The following is a 20,887-nucleotide window of genomic DNA, read 5'->3' on the forward strand; positions in this document are numbered from 1 at the left end:
ATATAACAGCAATTAACTAATTTTCTCAATGACATAAAACTATAACTAAATTAGAAGTAGTTTGATAGTCGTATACACAATTAGTGCAATTAGTAATTAGTATAATATTTCATTTTAATGCATGACATTTGCTGGACCAACTAGGCCATCATTTCCATTTGCTTTATTGAAATAACCGATAATTTCGAGCACTACTGCACATACATAACTTCCTCGTTCGCTTATTTTGTTTAACATTAATCATCAATTACTCTTTTTATTGTTTTGTTTACTTTGTTAATCAAAAACGACCATGAATAATGCCATAAAACTCTAGTTATTAGTACCGGCGTGAATGAACGTTCGTTATGTTGTTGACGAACTGCGACTTGAATTGTTATGAATGCAAATGTCACAAACCTGTTACGTTTTGCACACAATAGAAAAACAACAGCGTTTATTTATATGATTCATAAAAAATAGCCTGTGGAGATCAGTTGTGACGTGACCACAATCACACATGCTATTTTAAATTTAGCAACGATAATAAGCGACGACCGAAATAATAATCATCATTTTTATTTCGAACGCCGAATAAGGACGCGTCCAAATGACACAATCCGAAATTCATCATAATATTAACAGGTAAAAATAAACGATCAACATTCAGTCATAATTTCCAGATGTAACGCAATAAATTCGTTGTCTCCAGTTAAAGAAATTTATTCGTTCAAGTTAAAGTGTTTGGAATGGAGGGGTCCTTTGCATCGAAATGTTTTCAATTAAGTCCTAATTCGTCGGAATCGTTCGAATGATCGGCGAGCAATGAAAAGCAATTGTACCGAATTTGGCGGGGACGCCTTAATTTCTGCGAGAGACGTATTTTATAAAAGACGTGCACAGGTCCTTACCTTAATTTGATAAGAATTAAGTTTGTTCTTCGGCAGCGCGTTGAACGAGCTGAAATCCAATCGGCGAGTGAAAATACCATTGGCACCACCTCCGACCCTGTAATTAAAAGAAAAAGGCAGTCAGTAAAAAATCGATCGGTCTCATTTCGGTTTAATTGAGTGCGGGGTAATTGTTTAATTTCAAAACGGCATGTTTAATTGCCGGCTTTCATTATTTAATCAGCAATTATTGTTATATGGTTAAATAAATAATAATTCGGATCTAATTGCAAATATTTATTACTTCATTTAAGTTTCTCAAATTTTTTTTTCATAGTTTGACGACAAATATTACAAATTCTGTACGTCCAACCTAAAGTTTATGTCGTACATCTTCGGTGTTATTCATTATTTAAATATTATTTAAGTGTACTTAAAATTTAATGTGTTTTTTGTTTAGTATATTTCTTGTTTAACCTTACGTAGTACCTAAGGTCGAAATATGCAAGGTTTTAAAATGAAATAAAACAGTACATACAGCAAAGGAAATGTTTTTCAACAGATAACCACTGCTAATATATGTGATAAAATTTAAAATATACAATCTCAATGTCACTTAAAAACATTAGATATTTTAGCAATTTGTTTAAATAAATCGAGCTCCTTGCTTTCAAAACAAAAAATAAATATTGATGACGTTTGGATCATTCATTTTGTTATTTAACAACCAACTTTTAAAATATGCCAAAGCCAATTTACGATGGTAAAACTAAAATAAAAAATGAATCCCCAAGTGGTTTACATAATTATTACATACAAATCGCTTTTAACTGCTAGCTCTGAAGATAAATCTTACTCATTACGTCGCAGCGCGACTTAATCTAGCACCAAACACGCCTCACAATCCGAAATTAAACGCTTAATTCGTTAAATAATCATTTAAATCATTGTCCCGTCCACAATGGACGGCACTTATCCTTCCATCCATCGGACTCATTGAATGGTGAATCAGTGAGGCGCGACCTAACGAACTGATTGTGGCGTGTCCAAAGTGAGAAACTCTGCAATTAAAGTTAAATAGAAGGCAAATTTATACGTGAGAATCTTTTAATACACTTGCAATTAAGCCCAGACCCTGTGAGAATTGGCGAAGTCCACGGACCGTGCTGGGGGATTCGAGAAACGGCGGAGCCGTTTCTGTTTTGGTTGCCTGATGCAAGGCCGGCGAGTCTTCGTTCGCTCGAATGCTCCACTGCCTCCCATTTAAATATAAAACAATGTGAAGGTCAGATAGGACGACTTAGACGAAAAACCAGATTCACTTATTATAATTACTTAACGTTGGGTCTCGTTTTTATTGCGACCGCATTGTTTGGTGCCAGTTTAATGGATCGTTTACCGTTGTTTTTTTCAACGAACGGATAATAAGCGTTTCGAAACTTCGCATAAAAGGCATTTCGTAATGATTCATTGCCAGATCTTGAATTACGAGCATGAAATTTGTAAAATGCTTTTTAATCGCGTCACCTTTTTATTCGAAATTGCAAATAAGTAACTAACCATTTTGGAAGATTGGCTTTTCGTTGGTCGTGCACAAAAATTCAACTCTTTTTATACACTCCACGCTCCAAAGTTTCAGTTTCTCAAGCCAGACCCGCATTTTATTTAGACTTTCAGAACGAATGTTTACACATTTGTGCAAAAGTAATGAACACTAGAATTTCAATATCTGAATCTCAAAAAGACGTTCCATCTAAATTTACAGTGCGTTATCCGAGCCCTTAAATGGAAATGATGTGTTTGCAATTTTGATTCCCACAGGCACGCCGCGACGCCAAACACCAACAGCGAGACAGGAAAATATGGATTTCGCCGTGACATTTGACGGAGATCAATGTAAATCTAATTCGGGGAGTTGTGCGTTCCTGGTTGCGACAACCTTGGCTGCTTCGCCGTATCCCGTTTAAGTGTGTGTGTGTTGCCATTGGAGAGGAGAATGTGCCTGCCAGGCAAAGCAGGCAAAATGAGAGATATTACATTTTCAATATCCATTTTACATTACAGCTTTATTTGCTGGGAGAGTATTTTCAACTACAATAAAAACTGAGTGGCAATAACTGATCCAAAGATATTTTTATCGATTAATGCCAGAGTTCATTTAGAAAATATATAAAAATAAAATATATACATATTTCTTCAATATTTACATAATGGAAAACAATAAGCAAATTTATGCAAGTCAATATTTGTTAATTAACAAGTAATTTACCATTCGAAAGTTAATATTTATGAGAGGATGCACCATTATGCTATTAAAATATTATGTTAATTAAATAATGTGTAATGGTGAACGTTATTTATTTTATTCTTGCACGTACTAGTTACATATTTAATTATGTAGATGAAATTGGCCGTTTAAGTCGGATGGTGTTTATATTAGCTTCAATAAATTTATATGTTTATAAAGTTTTAATTAAATAAATGAATAGAAAGGATTTAATTACCCAAACAATTGAATTTTATAATATATTATGATTAACGAAGTAAATGACATAGGTGTGAACCATAATTACAAATTCAAGGTGTCTTCCAAAGTGAAAAGGATATTTTACTGGTGCCAGACATGTGTGTTTTATCAATTTTCAACCAAAATTTAATGACTTTTGATTGACAAAAATTACTCAGAATTTGATATTCTGATTCTGAGTGTCAAAAAGGAGAGAAGTTCTTTTCCATTTCCTGTGTAGTAAGAAACGTACCTCGCATACGGTCTCTGAACTTCAGTTGTTTGAAACTATAATTTCTGATTCAGTTACTAATCATTGAATAGTATTCAAGAATCCGCATTGTTCCTTATGAGAACTTCTTAAAGAATTTTGTTTTTTTTTCTTGTCCTTCACATTACGATTAGCAACAAACCGGCTAATATTATACCACATTTTTTCCATACAAACACACCATTCGATTTAATTAAATTCCAGTTGGAGCTTATCGAATTAGCCAAAGCGCACATAAATTCCCCGCATAAAACTGACAGGAGCTTGTTGAGGCCACAACTTTCTAGCGTGTATTCATTAAACCACGCGTATATTATTGCTGAATTTTATATTTGCATCGTTAACGTCGTCGTATCCCCGCCTTATTTATGGAAAATATGCCGATTTGACGTTCTTACACTTTCGTATTTCTGAAATCAGACCTGCTTATTTATGGGGTCCGTTATGGAATTTCAACTGCAATCAAACGCATACAAATAGGTAAAGATTCCGCTCGATATGTTTCCTGTTTATCCATATTCATACCAGAAACGTTACAGAATTTATGGACATTACCAGTCTTAAATCGCAGGATTATTTGCAGATGTTTCCCATGAATGAAAATTAATAAATGTTAACTTTCCTCTCTAATTTTGCAAACTAATCATAGTAAATTAAACATAGTCAACATGAAATGCTTTTGCAATTTGGATGTATTTATACTTGGAACCTTTCCGAGTTTATGGACATTACTACTCCTATTGCGGGATTAATTGTACAGATGTCCCATGATTAAAATTTCATAATATTAGCTTTTCCCTTTTTCTATGCAGGCAAACTATTCATAACGAATTAATAATAGCCATCCTAAAAGGAATGGACTTTTTACATATATTCATATCACCATCGTTTTAGCATTTATGAACATTACTAGGCGAAAGATAATTTTACTCGTACTTCCCATGAATAAAAATTACTAAATGTTAATTTTCTCTTTTCTCATTATAAGATTTGCAAACTAATTATAATGAATTAAAAATAGCGAATTTAAAATGAATTCGCTTTTTATTGCGTCAACTTTTATAACCTTGGACTTGATGTAACGTGAACTACGTTTTTTCTGGGCCATTAAATTACCATTGTCAAGGTTACAAACACTATTTTGACGACCATGACTTTTTTATCTCGGTTATTTATGTCACTTTTAACAATTGCACAAAAGTATAATCTTCTAATGTCTAATCAATTCTTTAATGGACTTATGAATCACATGTGTAAGAGATTTAAGAAGGAAAAGGGTTACAAGTTAAAAACGGGCCCGAGTTTACTTAGCCCGAACACATTCGAAATACCAAAATTGCTCTGGCCAGGCATCCATTAGCGAGTCACCCCATGCGTAAAAAAACGTTATTAACGAAAACATGTAGCCAGAAAATACGCGAGGGGAGATTCCAGGATTTAAATGCGCGAATATCCCTCGTTATAGCATTACCTGTAATTTGCCATAATTATTGTGGATTCCTGGAACTAATAGAATGCGTTTTGCATGACGTAGGGAATTTCATTTCGGTCTAGCGCACAAGCAATTGAGGAATTTTTCCAGTGTTCATTTTTTGGTTGTAATTACGTGCACCCGTGATACTGTTTATTAAAATGAGCGTCCGAATGAAGAAGAATGCAATTAAATGTAAAAGGTTGGATTTTAAACGTGAATTAATCTTTTTGGTCAACCATAATTGCTTTCAACTTTAATTAGTTAGGGCAACACGGTTTCATTAAGTTTTTTCATGTCATGAAAATAGGAAATATTTTTTGAAAATAATCTTAAAATCTTAAATATTTAAATAAATAGTAAAATTACAGAATAGCCATGTTTTGGGTAGTAGAATCCATTGCAAAAACTTTGCCAATCATGAAAGCAAGTAACACTTGTACAAACAATATCTTTAATATAAACCTGAAATCTGGCAGGAAAGTTTATTTACATCCACTTAAAATTAGAATTATAAAATATTTTTAGATTTCCAGTTGTAAACATGTTTTCCGAATACATTAAGCCTACGATGTAAATGCATTATTACTTTTTTATGTGGAAGACTCGTATTTATGGAACATTTTGGAAATCACGTAACGTATTACATAACTTGTCTTGAAACCTGTTTGACATAAATAAATGAAGTTAATTAAGACTTTGAATATGTGAGGTTTCTAGAACTTACTTCTTCCGTGCACGTGCAATAAATCTAACGGATCACTTATTCTTCGAACATTTTATGACCGAACGGCTTGTAGGTTATAATGTTAAAAGAAACAGATAAACCTAAACAAAATTCGATGACTTTTAACAGTATTATTCACTTCCACTTCATGTTCAGTAATATTAAAAAGTTCCATTTCGTTGGACGTATCACGAAATTCATTAAAAAACTTCCAAGTAAATCCTTAAACAGCCTCCGGCTTCCTAATTGGTAAAGTAATAAATGATGTAGTTGATTGGCGCAAACAAGTTAAACAACTCATGCCAAAAAATTAATAAGCTTCTATAATTTTTCCCCTACAGTAGAAACTAAGTATAGTCTGTCTTAAAACTTTCGCCAGTTCTTGCGAGCTTTCCTCGCAAAGTCTGAGACGTTTAAATCGAATATTTTAATTTTGTACGTTAATTAATTCAACAGAGAGAATGTATATAGTTGCTTTAAGTCTGTTTCGGTTTGTAATTATCGGAATATTTGCTCTTGTTATCCTTATTATTACCTTGACTTAGGTCTATTTGAAGTTCGTGTGATTAATCTCAAAGAGCTCCCTATCCATATTTTTAGAGAAGCGGAGACGTGAGAGGGGAATTGAGAAACAGTTGTATAATGCGAGTAATTACGCCCGAGATGCTGATTTTATAAACAAGTCAGACGGTTTTTGCACTTCTGTTGATTGACCATAAATTATCTTAATTTAAAACATACATTAAATAGTTTCACGTCTACGAGCTAAAACTAAACTAATGCTTACATTTCATGAACGATCTACGTCCATAATAAATTCTGTTGATGCAGCAATAATATAAGCTTCTGGTGAATTTTCAGGAAAACAATGGCTCCGCCAGTATTTGCTTAGCCAAAACGCAGGACGTGTTTTCTCGCAGTGTTTACAAAAATGGCCGAGATGTCTGGCCCATGGATGTGCAAACGGAGATTAAGCGTGTGTTGGGCCACTGTTATTGAATTTATAATGACCTTTATTGACCTTGGGGGCTGGCGAAAGGGTGCCCGGTCCAACATCGACTGCATTGCGTACACACTCAGGCTCCGGATCCCGCATTGATTTCCACCCGAAATTGGTATGCAACGATCGGGACGCGTGTTAACCGTTTTATTTTGCTTAACTTTGTTTCGTTGTGCATGGCCTCCCCGTTCGCCTAATTAAAATTACACACGTAAGCGAACGATGAAAGGGAAAACAAATCAATTAACCGAAGGGGGAACGCCATTGTATGTGCACTTTGTTTGGCAAACTTTTTTTATATGCATCTTTTTGCAAGAACTCACGTTGTGTGATTAAAAATGGTATTAATGCAAAAAACTGTATTTTAATATCAGTTTTTATCTCTGTAAGTCTAACGAAAACCATTTGAAGATTACGGAGCTCCATAACGATAAAAACGTTATGGAGCTCGTTATATCCCTGAATTATCAGTTATAGAGAATTTAAATGTAATGTAACAGACCGTATTTAATAAAAAATACAACAAAAAGTAACAGTGCAAAATAATTCTAAGCATTCGAGTGTCGGTTGGACGCAGGACACTAAAAACCTTTTAATAGCCATTTGGAAAGTTGTCACCGTCCGTCGCGTGTGAAAAAATGTCGGGGCACTAATTTTCGTGCATTTTACCCACCGAGTGCTCTTCCAAATGGATTCTAGTTCCACTACAAACGGTTATTAGCAAATATTTAAAGCATTTTATGGTTTTGGTGCGACTAATTTATAACACGTTAACCTTTATAATGTACATTACAAGAAGTTCTTTAAAGGATAATTAATATTGATTTTAATGATACTAAAATTTCTTAAGTATAAAATATACTAGTTTATTGCATTAGTAACATTTTTGCACAATATTACGGAATGTGATTGTTATATGTTTTAAATATAATTAAAAAAGTCATTATTAAATCTAGACTAAAAATTAAACATAGTAAATAAGTCCTAGATTTCCATTTCTAATTTTTTTAATTTTACTGCACCATTCTCAAGAAAACATTCAAATACTGAATTTTTATAAAAAAAAAACTTGCTCAATATAAATTAAAAATAAATTTCTCTACAAATATTAAGTAATATCTAAATATAATTAATCTAGGACAGTCGTTTATTACCAGTGCAATTAGTACATTTCGATTATTGACTAAATATCAAAAATAATTATAAGTATAGTACTAAATCATCTCCAATCGTATAATCTCAGTAATAAAACAATCGCTCTCAATTTACATATGATAATTCCTGCAACCGTACTAGAATGCATTACAGATAACCCAAACACAAATTACTGCTGCAATTTAATATTAATATGAAACGTGTAGGCTTCAGTTTTTCACGCCGCACAACCAGTTGTGCCAACAACCGGTTAAATTAATATAATAAATAGTTTATTGCAAAAAACTGATGATAACTGAGGTAGTGGTTTCAGTTTTCTTTTTTCTCGGCCTGTATCATTGCCCGTTTAACTCCGGACGGGTTTGCGATTAAATGGAATTACGGTGTTGCAATTTCACAATTACGCTTATTGATCATTAATTATGTTGGTATTAACGAAGACAAAACGCCCTTATTGCGAACCGATATGTTATCGTTGTGAAAGCTCTGTAATTTGGATTTACTCCTACATGCTGAACACTTTATTAGGGAAATTAAGATGAATTATATTGCACTAGTTTACATAAAAAATGCATCACTTCGAAAGTAATAATTTTAATTAAATCGGAGAACATGAATGCACATACTGGCTGTAAAAGTAGTACTTTTATGGGATGTTACATTGTTTTTTTTTAATTATAAAGTAAAGATAAACCCACGTTGTATCATTATTCATTCATTATTCAACTTTCAAACATTAGGAATTATAGAAATCAGTTAGAAAATATCCGTTCTTTACATGATTTTATATATGCTTCCTTTATATATATTTTCTTCTCTTCTTCTTTGGTAAATTACTGTAAATTCTAGTTTAGTAAATTTGGTCTGGTGAATTTCTTTTTAATATTGGCCACAACACCGCAAATTTTTAAATCTTATTTATGTCGTCCCTGCACAATTCCCCAAAGTACTGTATCGCATTTCACACTATCCCGACACGATGCATGGAGTCATAATCCCGCATTTTGTAGCAATTGATTTACGGGAGTGCTAAAGTATGTAGAGTGTCGCGATTACGCGTCATCCGATTACGTGCCTTTTTTTACGCTCCATTGATTAATAATGTGGTGATTTAATTAAAGTTCTCCCCTGTCAAAACACGGTTGTCCGGAAATTAATTAGCTGGCATTAAACATTCGCATATCCACGATGGACCAAAACTAAATAAAATAGTACGGTTGAGTGAAATTTACACATCTAAAGTAAATATTTGAAGTGGCAAATTGCTGCGTTTTTCACGACCGCTCTCTAACTTATCTGTTTTTCTTTAGCAAACTGATAAACCCGTAACATTGTGTTTTTCGAACAATGGCCGTCCGCTTATCCAGCATCTGTCCTTTTCGTTATTATGGCAACAGACTTAAAACCTTGAACGAATCATCTAGGTTTATTAACCACTTGACACTTAACATCCTTCAATGTATAAAAACATTAAACGATAGACAAGCAGTGAATGCTTGAGGTAGGTCAATGCGGTTATCTGAAACAGCTATGAATTATCTAACATTGTATTATACCAGTGCATTGTAACTATAACTTATATTGTGTGTTATTGAATATGCGATAATGATCAACAAACAACGAATTGCATTTGAAATTGTACTTAACGTTTTTTCTTGAGTTAACTTGGAGTTACATTGTTCCGTGGAATGAGTAATTATTACTGACATGTTCAATTAATATATTACACAAGTACCTATTAATCGTCGTAATTTTTAAATCGTTGGTTAAATAAACCCTGGAACTCATCATTATCAAGAAACATACTATTGCAGTAATAGTATCTTCTAGTAACATCTCAATTAACGTCGGTCACAAGTATTCAGGAAACAACTTTGATTCACACCTTGAAACTGCCATATGCATTTTGTTTGTTGTTTGGATGGAGATTAATTGTCGCGAATCGATTTCGTGTTATTGCACGCATCATAAATTTTAACAATCCGTTCCAGTTGCATTATCGGGAACGCCTTGGCGCTTTTTAATTCGAACCCTGGGCAAGGTATCATGAAATAAATTTTATTTAGTTGCACGCAAAGTGTCGGGCAGTGATGTATTAAGTTTGGGAATGAAGTTACACGTAATGGAAGAAATGTGTTGGTTAATTAGAATTTATAACAGGAGACACTCTTCAAAACCCAACAACGGTTAAAATTATTTGACTTTGAGATGTTTAAACACGTTAATTTGAAACAATTGTATTAGTTGATTAGAATTTATAAGAAAAGAACGCTTTCTTTAAAACCCAACAAATCTTTAAACTGATAAATCTATTGTCAAGCACAGTGGCTTCACCCTCCAGAGGTTTCAAGAACCACACCAACAATATCAAAGAAGTGTAATGGTTAATTTGAGCTTTCTTCAAAATCTACCAAGAATTACAATTATTTGATTTATCTCGACAACTGACAATTGTGCTCTAGTACCTTCATCCTGCGGATGCTTCAATAACAACCTCAATAATATTATTTAATATCGAATTCATTCAATCACAGTAAGTAATAGTTTACAAATCGCCATTATGCATGTACCGACATACAATAAATCAACGTGCAACTAAGCGCAAAGCATGTAAGTACATTAAGGCCGCATACATTAGCTCTCCGAATCCGCCGCAGTTGTCTTGTGGCACTAATTTGTCTCGAATCCGGTGTCATTTGCTCTCCTGGTTCACGACACCGTCTATGTGAGCATTGCATACTCGTGCATTCGTCGGACGTGTGGGGAGCGGCAGTTGCAACAGTCGACCAACACGATCCGTTCGATCTCGGTGCATCGGATTCGGATCCAATCGATCAGCTGGCCAGTTGTGGCTGTTGTAGAGGCGTGGTTCTCGAGCAATACTATCACATATTAATAGAGTCAAAGTGCAATGCACTGTCGGGGAATATGTGTGTGTGTGTGTGTTTAGAACGGAAAAAATGAGTTATTCACGCCGAGCTCGTTTTACTGCAGGCGAACGATCTACCTGTTACTTTCGAATGTCACAAGGTTAAGTTTGTCGAACGTTTTTATGTTTGGGACTTTGGTGTAAAGATAATATTGATTTTTATCACGTTTGTAATGGAAAGTTCACTTAATGTGGTTAAAAATATATTATCAATAAACTGAAAAGTATATAAAATTTATACATCTAATTTATCAAACAGTCAGCCAAAAAAAACACCGAATTACCGATTGGCATCACTCCAATTTGCTTTCAGCTATTTTAGAAGTAATAGCTTAGCATGCAAAACGCTTTCCATCGCGATACCTGGCGAATGTTTCGTATGCATGAGAAAAACGGCGTATTCTGATTTTCCTTCCATAATACTCTTGAATCTACGTCGAACTCTACGGCCAGACTCTCTCGAGAAACGTAAAACCAAACCGGAATCCACGTGGGACCGCATTAAGAAATACCCTGCGACGTATCGCTATCATTGTTACAACGAAACTGGTAAATACCGATTCCAATGTTAAGTTATTAGATCGAAAAATGGTAAATGGGTTCCATAAGTTTGCCCCGTAAAAGCTTTTCCCGAACAGTGTCATTTCCAATTAAAGGTAATGTGCTTGTTGTTTACGGCTGTTTATTTTGGCTATGAAACATCGAGAAATATCATGAACAGGTAATCTTTCATTGTTAGTCCGAAGTTTAGAGTATACGTGCTGAGAGAAGCAAACCCAGGATTTGCCATGCATCAAGTTCATACGAAAAAGTCTTACTACATAAATAAAAAAATAATAATCCGTATCAAACCGTTTTTGTTCACGCCCGTCAAATTTCATCGGGGAATAAATGGAAAACTATCGACTTCAGGTCGTTACTCCTTTACAGAAATTCATTTTACAAATCTTTAAATGATAGTTATTTGCATGTTTATGTCTTTATAGTCATAAAACCTGCATATTGCGATTGACAAGGAACAATTTATTAGTACCATTGACCTATAAATATTCTCATTCATGCACAATAAAAACAAATGTTTATGCAAGATAAAATATTTACGAGATGCAACTGAATCTGGGTTAAGTCCATACATAATCAGATTCAATTTCTCATGTGACATCATCACAGGAATTTTTTTTACATCAAGTTAAAGTATAAAATTCATTACTTTTGTATACGTGTTTATATTCTCAATTAAACTGCCGTCACCAAATTGTTTTTAAAGATAAAGGCGCACCGCGCATCATAAAACGGAAAAATGAAAAAGATGCTTATCGCGCAGTGTCATTAAAAGTTGCGCCAAAGTTGCAGAAATAAACTTAATTTAAGCAGCGAAAACAAGTTACACTTTTTGATGTTCCGACATTCAACCATTCCAGTTTCGGAGTCGACAACAAAAATAATGAATTTAAAAGTTGTCTGTAAAGTTATGAGCTTGGGGAAAAAAGTGCGCCGCTATCGAATTACCAAAAATTTTTCCGACCATTTTAAAATTTTAATTTCGAATCGATATAGCGCAATGTATCTTGATGAACTACGTCTGGAATGACGGGCGAAAAAAAGCCGGTAATTAAACTTTCAAGAGAGTGATTAATATCGTATTAATCTTCATGAAAATAACTCAAGATGACATTCCTCGGCACAGTCCACGAAGGCATCGTTTTCGGATATTTATTAAAAAGTTTGTCACATTTAAAAAAAGTAAGAATGTACACAAATTACCAAAAAACTTTATTAAAAGGCAGTTAATTAAATCTTCAAGTGACTTGAGAATTCAATCATTTAATTTCAAAAATAATTCAATATTTATCAAAATAAAATTGAAATTGCCCTAGAATGATTTCATATTATTAGAAAATAGTCGATCGACTAGCTGAGCGTCAGCCATTATTATTAGACCGTGGCAAAAAGGTGAGAATTTCATTTGGTCCCGTGTTCATTTTATTTGCGAAAAGTCCCCTTAGATGTAGGTAGTCAATTGTGTGAATTTTATCAATATTGAAAATCGTCTGGTACTGATAATATGAGAGAGAAAATTCCGGGACGAACGCCAGTTCTTTACAAGGTCCCGAGTTAGACCTACGTGTGTGGAATGTTTCGAATTTATAAAATATCCACGGCCTTATGGGGCGAATACACACGCCATATCGATTCAAATATTTGTTCGTTAAATACATCAGTTTAAACAGGATTTATTCTGCATTAAGTCCGTCCACAAATGCAATCATTCGATTCCTTGTGACCTTAATAATTTTTCAACTCGTCCATCAGTAGATTAATTATTTATAGCTTATAAAAATCGATTCCGCAAATAAACACTTATTAAATGATAATAATGCAATTGAGGTACAAGTTCATTTTGTTAATAAGAAATATAATTAGAAAGATTAATTAGTTTTATTTAATTTTAATAATGATATAAAACTAATTTATACTATTATTAGCAAGTCTGAGAAAACTATCAATTTAAATTAAGATAATTTAATATGTATTAAAAATTAAAACCTCTAAACAATTATGCACGATTAATATCTGGTAACTTTTGTCATCTTCCACAACGGCGCATCCCAACTTAACGTCAAAAGTTTGGTAAATCCACTCTACATGTTGCCACAAATATTATTATTAGAAGCTTACATTTGTAACGTCGCTCGAGTACACAGATTGAGATTGTCCACCCGGAGATCCAGTAGGGAATTAACATTTCAAGGAGAGCTTCAAAATATTGTAAATTTAAACGTAAAATGAAATAAGTCGGAGTGAGACCGTCGTTAAAGCTTGGCAGGGTCCGCTGTCTGCACCAGAGGCTGGGAGATGGTTTATGTGTTTGTTGTTCCTGTGCGACGGAATTACGAGTTTCCACGTAATTCTGCTTTTCCCTATTCTCCCGCTGTTACAGACACTTTCCCTTCGAAGTCTGTCTGTCAATCATACATCTCAAATAATAGCGGGAGCGTCCTATATCTAAATCTATTACAATTATCATTTTAGAAAAATATGATTTCGTAATTCGTAATTCAGGAAATATGTAATAAATTATGAGAATATGATACGAACAAAGAGAAGAGCTAAAAGATCATTTTTATGGACTCTAAAAATAAAAACATTATTTTCTAATAAGTACAACTCCGCGATTATAAGATCACATCCCAGATTTCTTTAATGAAATCCTCGTACAAACAAACCAGTCAGAGACACGCTTCATTAAACGATCATTTATTTGAACAGACACCAAAATTATCGTCTCTGTTTGTATTCGCGTTAGCTGATTGTGGAAAGGGGGGCGTCAATTCGCGAATTTGGACACGTCCGCATGGTCCACGTTATAGAATTGCGGAATATTTACGGAAACAATTGGTGTTTATTTTTCCCGTAGGAGGGACCGGGAATGATCACGTGGGTGTTACGCATTTGCAACGTGCTCTTGGACACGGATGAGGGATTAATTTAGTCGAATTGTTTCTATACGTAATCTGCCAATATGATTTGTTCTCTTATTGAATTATGTTCAAATCTGAAGGTTTTGACGGTTATTGGGTTTGTGGAAAATCTTTCTTGTTTGAAGAAATTGCCTTAATGCTGATTATTTTTGGATGTGTGACGATAAAAAGTATTTTAAATTAGTTTATATAAGTATTCTGAGAGAAATGGGAACCGTTTTATATTGAAACTACTTAGTCTTGTTATTAAAAATCAAGTATCGTACACAAAACGAAAGTTCCAGCCAAATTTTAAGCCTGAAAACCTAGTGAAATTACGATAAGAAGTTATAGGTTGGCGGAACATATCTGAAGCGTTGCCAGGAATATTATAATCCAAACTTTTATCATTTTTACTATTTCCACTTTGTGCATTTGCAGAGGGTCCTTGTTATTAAAATCCTGCCACGTTTTCGGTCGTAATCTTGCGAAATAAAATGGGCGAGCCTTATCTAAATTGCGTTAATAGATTTGCCAAGGCAATAGGAGTCTATTTAACCGGCTCTTGTCGTGAGATATGAGCTGCTATAACAGAGACATTATTCCGTCGTCTGGTGCAATGCGTCGCATATCCGTCGCGGCGCACTTTATAAAAATGTTTAGATTTATAATATAATATGGAATCGATTGGCGGCAAAAAGCCAGAATTGTCTATTATCGTTTCCGTGATACTCGGAGCGGAAACGCTCCTTTATGCCTTGAACAGACTCCGACATCGCCTTATATTCAATGAAGCCGAAGATTTTTTGCACACTCTCTCCTCTGTATTATGTAGTAAGTGTTTAAGTAAGAACAGGTTCTTGCCTGATGCATTATTGACTTTGGCGAATTCAGTTCTCTTTTAAGACGATGTTGCAAGCTCGTAAATTCGAAGTAGCGGCGCATTATCCAGACAGCATCGGTTGCACAAGCACTTCGGCATTTGTAAGACCGGCGATATTTTCAGTTTCTGTTTCAGCTCGTTTTCTGGTGAAATACGGCCTTATGCAGTTGTTTGTTAAAACAATATGGCTATATGTAATTTACTGGTACCGTAAAATGCTGGAGATAAAGCTCAAATAAAAAAAAACATTGGATATACGCTAGCATAAAATAACCATTAAAACGTAATTACTTTTATAAATCTTATTCTAGATTCGAACCAAACATTGTAATGCTGTTCGAGTGAAATTGCACGGGTCTTGATAACTCCCTGTTGAATAAACCAGTATTAATGACGGACAAATTTAAGCGACAAGAGACTAATGAAGGGGTTTAAAACCATTTTAATCCGATTCTAAATCACTTTTGAAAGGGAAAAAAGTTTTAGTATGTGCGACCACGCATTTATTCGTCTTCTTTAAGCGAAACCACAGACTGAAAAGGGGTGAATTTTCTTAATCGGCCCCAATTAAAATATTAACGTTCGAGGAACGTCGCTGCTTCCTGAACGGCACTTTTATTCTTTAGATTTTAAAGAGAATACATTAAACAAAAATGTTAATAAAGTGTTCAGTATTTAGATTAAGGGTGACGCTTATTTCAATCTCCGTTATCAAAGATCTTCGATTATAATCTGCAAAACATTTCCAGTTAAGTTAATCGCCGATAACTTCTGTCTTAATTGACCGTTCGGTTGAAATCCATTTTCGCCGCGCATCTACCAACAAATCATCTTCGCATAATTAAATCCAGTCTGTTAAAACTAATGCATCGATTATCAATCAGCCCGACAGAGAGAAGGCAAGTATAAACTAGTTCTTAATTATGATACTTTATATTTATGAATGGGAGCGGCTGCACTTTGATTTGCATTAAATTTCAATTAAGCCGCATACGGCGCTGCAACTGCCATCGATCGCTTCAGATTACTGTTCGTACGTCAATATGTACACAGGGTGTACACGATACCAGACGTCCCAATATTACTCACAGGTTGTCCGACATAACAATATCCTTTGACAAGTATTACAGTCGTACCAAGATTTTCCAAACTCCGTTCCCTCGTTGTTACGGGAAATGTAACAAGTATAAGTCTTAACTGGTTGTTTAAGCAACGGTGGGGCACCTAAGCCCCAAATAATCTATTAACAAGTCGCGTATTCAACAATAACGTTTTGACGTATTAGTGGGAATTATAATGGGGTGGGTATGGTCTGACGCAAGATGTGGGCGATAAATCAGAAACAACTTGCAAATTAAGACCTGGTAGGTAAGTAAATTTCCCTGGAGCACCCACCGGGACGTAATCCCGCACCGCCAAGCGTTTAAAGGCGTCCCGGATTGTTTAAGGCAAATTAATTATAATCCATATGTAAGGCGGCATTAAGTCTTAAGACGCACGGCCACCGGAGTCTGTGTCGGTGCAGCCACTTATTTTAATTGAATTCCAAGCTAATTTTCCCAAGTTCATCCGGGAAATTATTATTAGTATATACAAATTTATGCACTCTTAGTTAACTTGACTTGTCACTTTACTGTTAAAATTATTTATTTTCAATTATGCTCGCAAGTTTCCTGGGAGAACGTACTTGCAGTGTTCATTTTGCATGTTTCGAGGAATAAAAATAGTACTGTCAGTTCCAATGCAGTTAATTTAATTATATTGGTACACATTTAATTATAAATAAGTTAATGAGTCTCCTTGAGTTTAAAACATTTCATTATCTTATAAATAGAAATTTAATTGTATCCATAAATCAAAATGTAGAATGCATACCAGATTTAACCTTTCTCAGTGCGTTAATGTTTTCATTGAATAAATAAAACATTTTTTATAGGAATTTATTATAAAATAGTATTGGCATTTATAGTGTTGTTTAACTCTTTTGTTTTCAATTCTTTTTTATTAATATTCAAGAAAATATTTTATATTAATTTGTGTAGTAATAGTCATTGTTTATTTATATACATATTTTTTTTAAATATAGTTTAAGATACTTAAATTTTACTTATTTTTTCAAATTAATGATAAAAAAATAATCCAAATTTGAGTTTTAAAAGTAAGAATTTTTTCATTATTTATGAGACATATTTTAAGCAACTTTTTAATTATTATTATATATTATTGAAGTATTTTATATTTATTATTTTTGTACTAAAAATACTATAGAAATAAATGTAAAGTAAAATGGCAGTGAAAATAAACCAGAAGTTATGTTGTTTTATGTTATTATTATCCTTAAAAAACAAAAACTATGAAAAAAGATAATTATTTAACATAATTAAATATTTTTGTACTTATTAATCATTTTATGTTCTATCAGTTAGCCATCATCAGCATCTATATATAAAATAGAAGACACTTGAAATATTATTTTATATTTATACATGAACACAGTATTTTTTTCAATTATTTAAAATATTAAATTTAATAATATATTGAGCACTTATTTAACATATTTAATATTAACATATTCTTGTCAAGAATGCCATCCAACAACAAAGTTGGACAAACTTAAGTTTACTTTTGTTTCAAATTTGTTATCCCAAGCAATTGTTTATAATACTTGAATTTTTAAATTTTCGACATGCATGCACAAATACCCTGCACTTGTACATGCATTCAATTAGCATATCGCACATGCTAATAATCTACACACTATGCAAGCTATTATTAAACTATCTGTGGCACGATTTTATCAATATGGTAACGGTTCAACGACTGATTTCACCACCCTTGATTACAGGTATTCGAATAATGGACAAGTTTTACGTACCGTGTTACACACCATCCCGATTATGTATCGCGTGCATGTCTACTTATTGTTTGTTACTCGAATAAGAAAATCGTGTGTGGCGTACCTGAAACAAACAATACTCCATTAAAGCACAATTCCAAAATACAGCAATAATAATTTAGTTTTCGTTCCCTATTTGCTCGTTTTTAAAAGCCGTACCTTTCTTGACAAATGAAATCTTCCCAACCAAGTCTTGTTTGCCATAAAAAATCAGCATACTTAAACGTACAGATAAATTTAACAACATTTACAGTACATTGACTCGAGATAAAGGGTATTATTGTTTGCCGAGATGACATAGTGGAGGATTGTTTTAATTTTTCGCTCGACTTCTTTGAGTGAGCCACGGACTGAATAGGAAACGTCTCATCTGGATCTGGATTGCCGAGACGAACGACGGGAAAAAACACAAATGCAGGTATACATATACAGATGACAAAAAAGCAAATCACAAATTAGTATGTCAGTCAAAAGTTAATGGAGCTTTTTTTGCTAGAAGTCGAGCTTCCATTCCTGTTTATTTAAATTCACGCCACCAAAAGCAATTTAACTTTAAATTGACTCGGTCCTAATATTGAATGTATCGTCATAAAACAGCGCCTTAACACATTTTCATATATTCCTAACAACCATTTTTCCCAATATCGTGAAACTTAATTGCTGAGGTAAACATAAACAGGAATATAAAAATGAAAGGCCGGGGCCTTTATTAAAAAGCTAACATGTTATTTATCGTTTTAATTAAAGTATATGCTCGTGAGTTTTAATTGCTCAAGCAACGATTCGAATTTAATCTGGTTACATTGTAGTTTATTAGTTTGATAGTTTCATTTTGACTGTAAGTAATTAAACTTTGGTTAAGGAAAACTTGCCAAGTCTGGTACTAAAGATGTAAAATTAGTGCCACAAGAATGAATATTTAAAACTGTCTAATTAAATTTGCTTAGTTAAGGTTTTGGATTAAATAAATCTTCTAAGTACATTAAAGTTACGCAAGCTTAACGGGCTTGAATTGTTTGGTTTTATTTTAAATTTAGGTGTCTTGTCTACATTGCGTTTAACTTCAGGATGTTAATAATATTCTTATGTTACTAAAGTCGATTTTGGTAACTCTTTAAACATGACATTGAGAAACATTACTTAATTTATCAATTTATAAATAACAGAAAGAGAAAGTAATTTGTAAAATAATTCATTCAAACAATATTGTAGTTCTTATTTAATGCTATCAATTGATTGTATACACGTGTACATAAATATTTTCAATATTATTTTGCAAATAATTTTGTGGCTGCAAAAATTATCAAATCTAAAATAAATTTGCAATCAAGTTTCGCAAATATTATAATATAAATATTTAGTATTTTCAAACCATTTATCTGTCTATTCTTGGGTAATCGTCATAGACTAAAAAATTCTAATTTTTAAGATTCCATTAATTCAATTAATTACTTAATTATTTATTTATGTTTATAGATATATCTGTCTATATGAATGCACACTTTGGAAACTAAAATACATGTATTTTGTATTCATGTGATAGATAAAGATTCTTGTATACCGAAAATATACAACTACTGTAGTTTTCGTCTAAAATAAATTTCATTAAAAAGTAAGTATTTCGCAAAGAACTTACTCGTATATTCTATATAAATGTAAATTAATATAAAATAAAACACTTTTAAGAGTATATTATATAGTGAAATGTCCCTAAAGGAGAAGGAACATTTTCAATAGTTATTTGCATAATCCTCTGTCGAAAATAAAAATTTCGCTATGAATATTTTCCCCAAACATGGAAACTTATCTAAATAACGATCTAGTTTTATGCTTCTTCATAATAGGAAGTAAATATATCCCATTTAAAACAACTTTTAGAACTATATTTATTATCTCTTTTCAATTCTCACAGCTAGTAACAATATGCATTATTATGACTTTTTTATGTATATATTTTTGGCACTGTTCAAGGCCAAAAAATACATAAATTCAGAGAATATTCGCCAAAATTCGCCTAAACCCGTGTCACGATTATAAATAAATTGTCGAGGTTTCAATAAGCTAAACTATGCGGAATTTTGGCAACCGAAATGTTAGAATATTAAGTATAAACAATTTGTCTTTGAACATCCAGTCCAAGAAATAGTTTCTATAATAATGTTATAAATGTATAAGAATATTTTTTAAATTATATTTATGCAATCGATTCAACTGCAAACAAATTACGAATTTGTTCGTCACAGTGTATGTTGTTTACAACAAAGATAAAAAATTCTATTCCCCATCCGAGCCTCACATTTATGAGAGCAAAAATAACTCGCCAAACAAATTTGATACGTTTACCATAACCGCGGGTTTTTCGATAATAGATTACAAAATTAATTAAAATTATTACGCTGTTTGACAATGTTTGACACTGCACGGTCCAACAGCCCATGAGGAGACGATTAATATCCTCGTATAAGGTTAAAAATACTTTACGCTCATGTTTTTGTAGTAGTTGTATTTTTAGCACATCAATTATAAAAGCAATAATTCCACGGTGTAATATTTTCTGCAATGCCATTGCAATAAAACTTATTCATTGACGGAAATGCGAGAACAGCAAACTGTATAATATTGTGCTACGGCCTAATCTCAAGGTCCACCAAATAGAAGTGGATACAAAACAAATATTACTGATGTGAACGTAAAATCGTTTACAATGCACACACACAAA

At 33.1% G+C, this 20,887-nt stretch overlaps 1 protein-coding gene across 1 annotated transcript in view; it reads right to left on the bottom strand.

Moving 5' to 3' along the window:
• LOC109598743 (headcase protein) overlaps nt 1-20,887 on the bottom strand; it is a 95,781-nt gene that overhangs the window by 62,040 nt on the left and 12,854 nt on the right. Inside the window, exon 2 of the mRNA XM_049964970.1 lies at nt 891-987. Coding sequence (XP_049820927.1) covers nt 891-987 — 97 coding nt within the window. The remainder of the gene's footprint in view (nt 1-890; nt 988-20,887) is intronic.

This window comes from Aethina tumida, chromosome 3 (genome assembly GCF_024364675.1).
Source record: "Aethina tumida isolate Nest 87 chromosome 3, icAetTumi1.1, whole genome shotgun sequence".
In the NCBI taxonomy this organism is placed as follows: Eukaryota; Metazoa; Arthropoda; class Insecta; order Coleoptera; family Nitidulidae; genus Aethina; species Aethina tumida.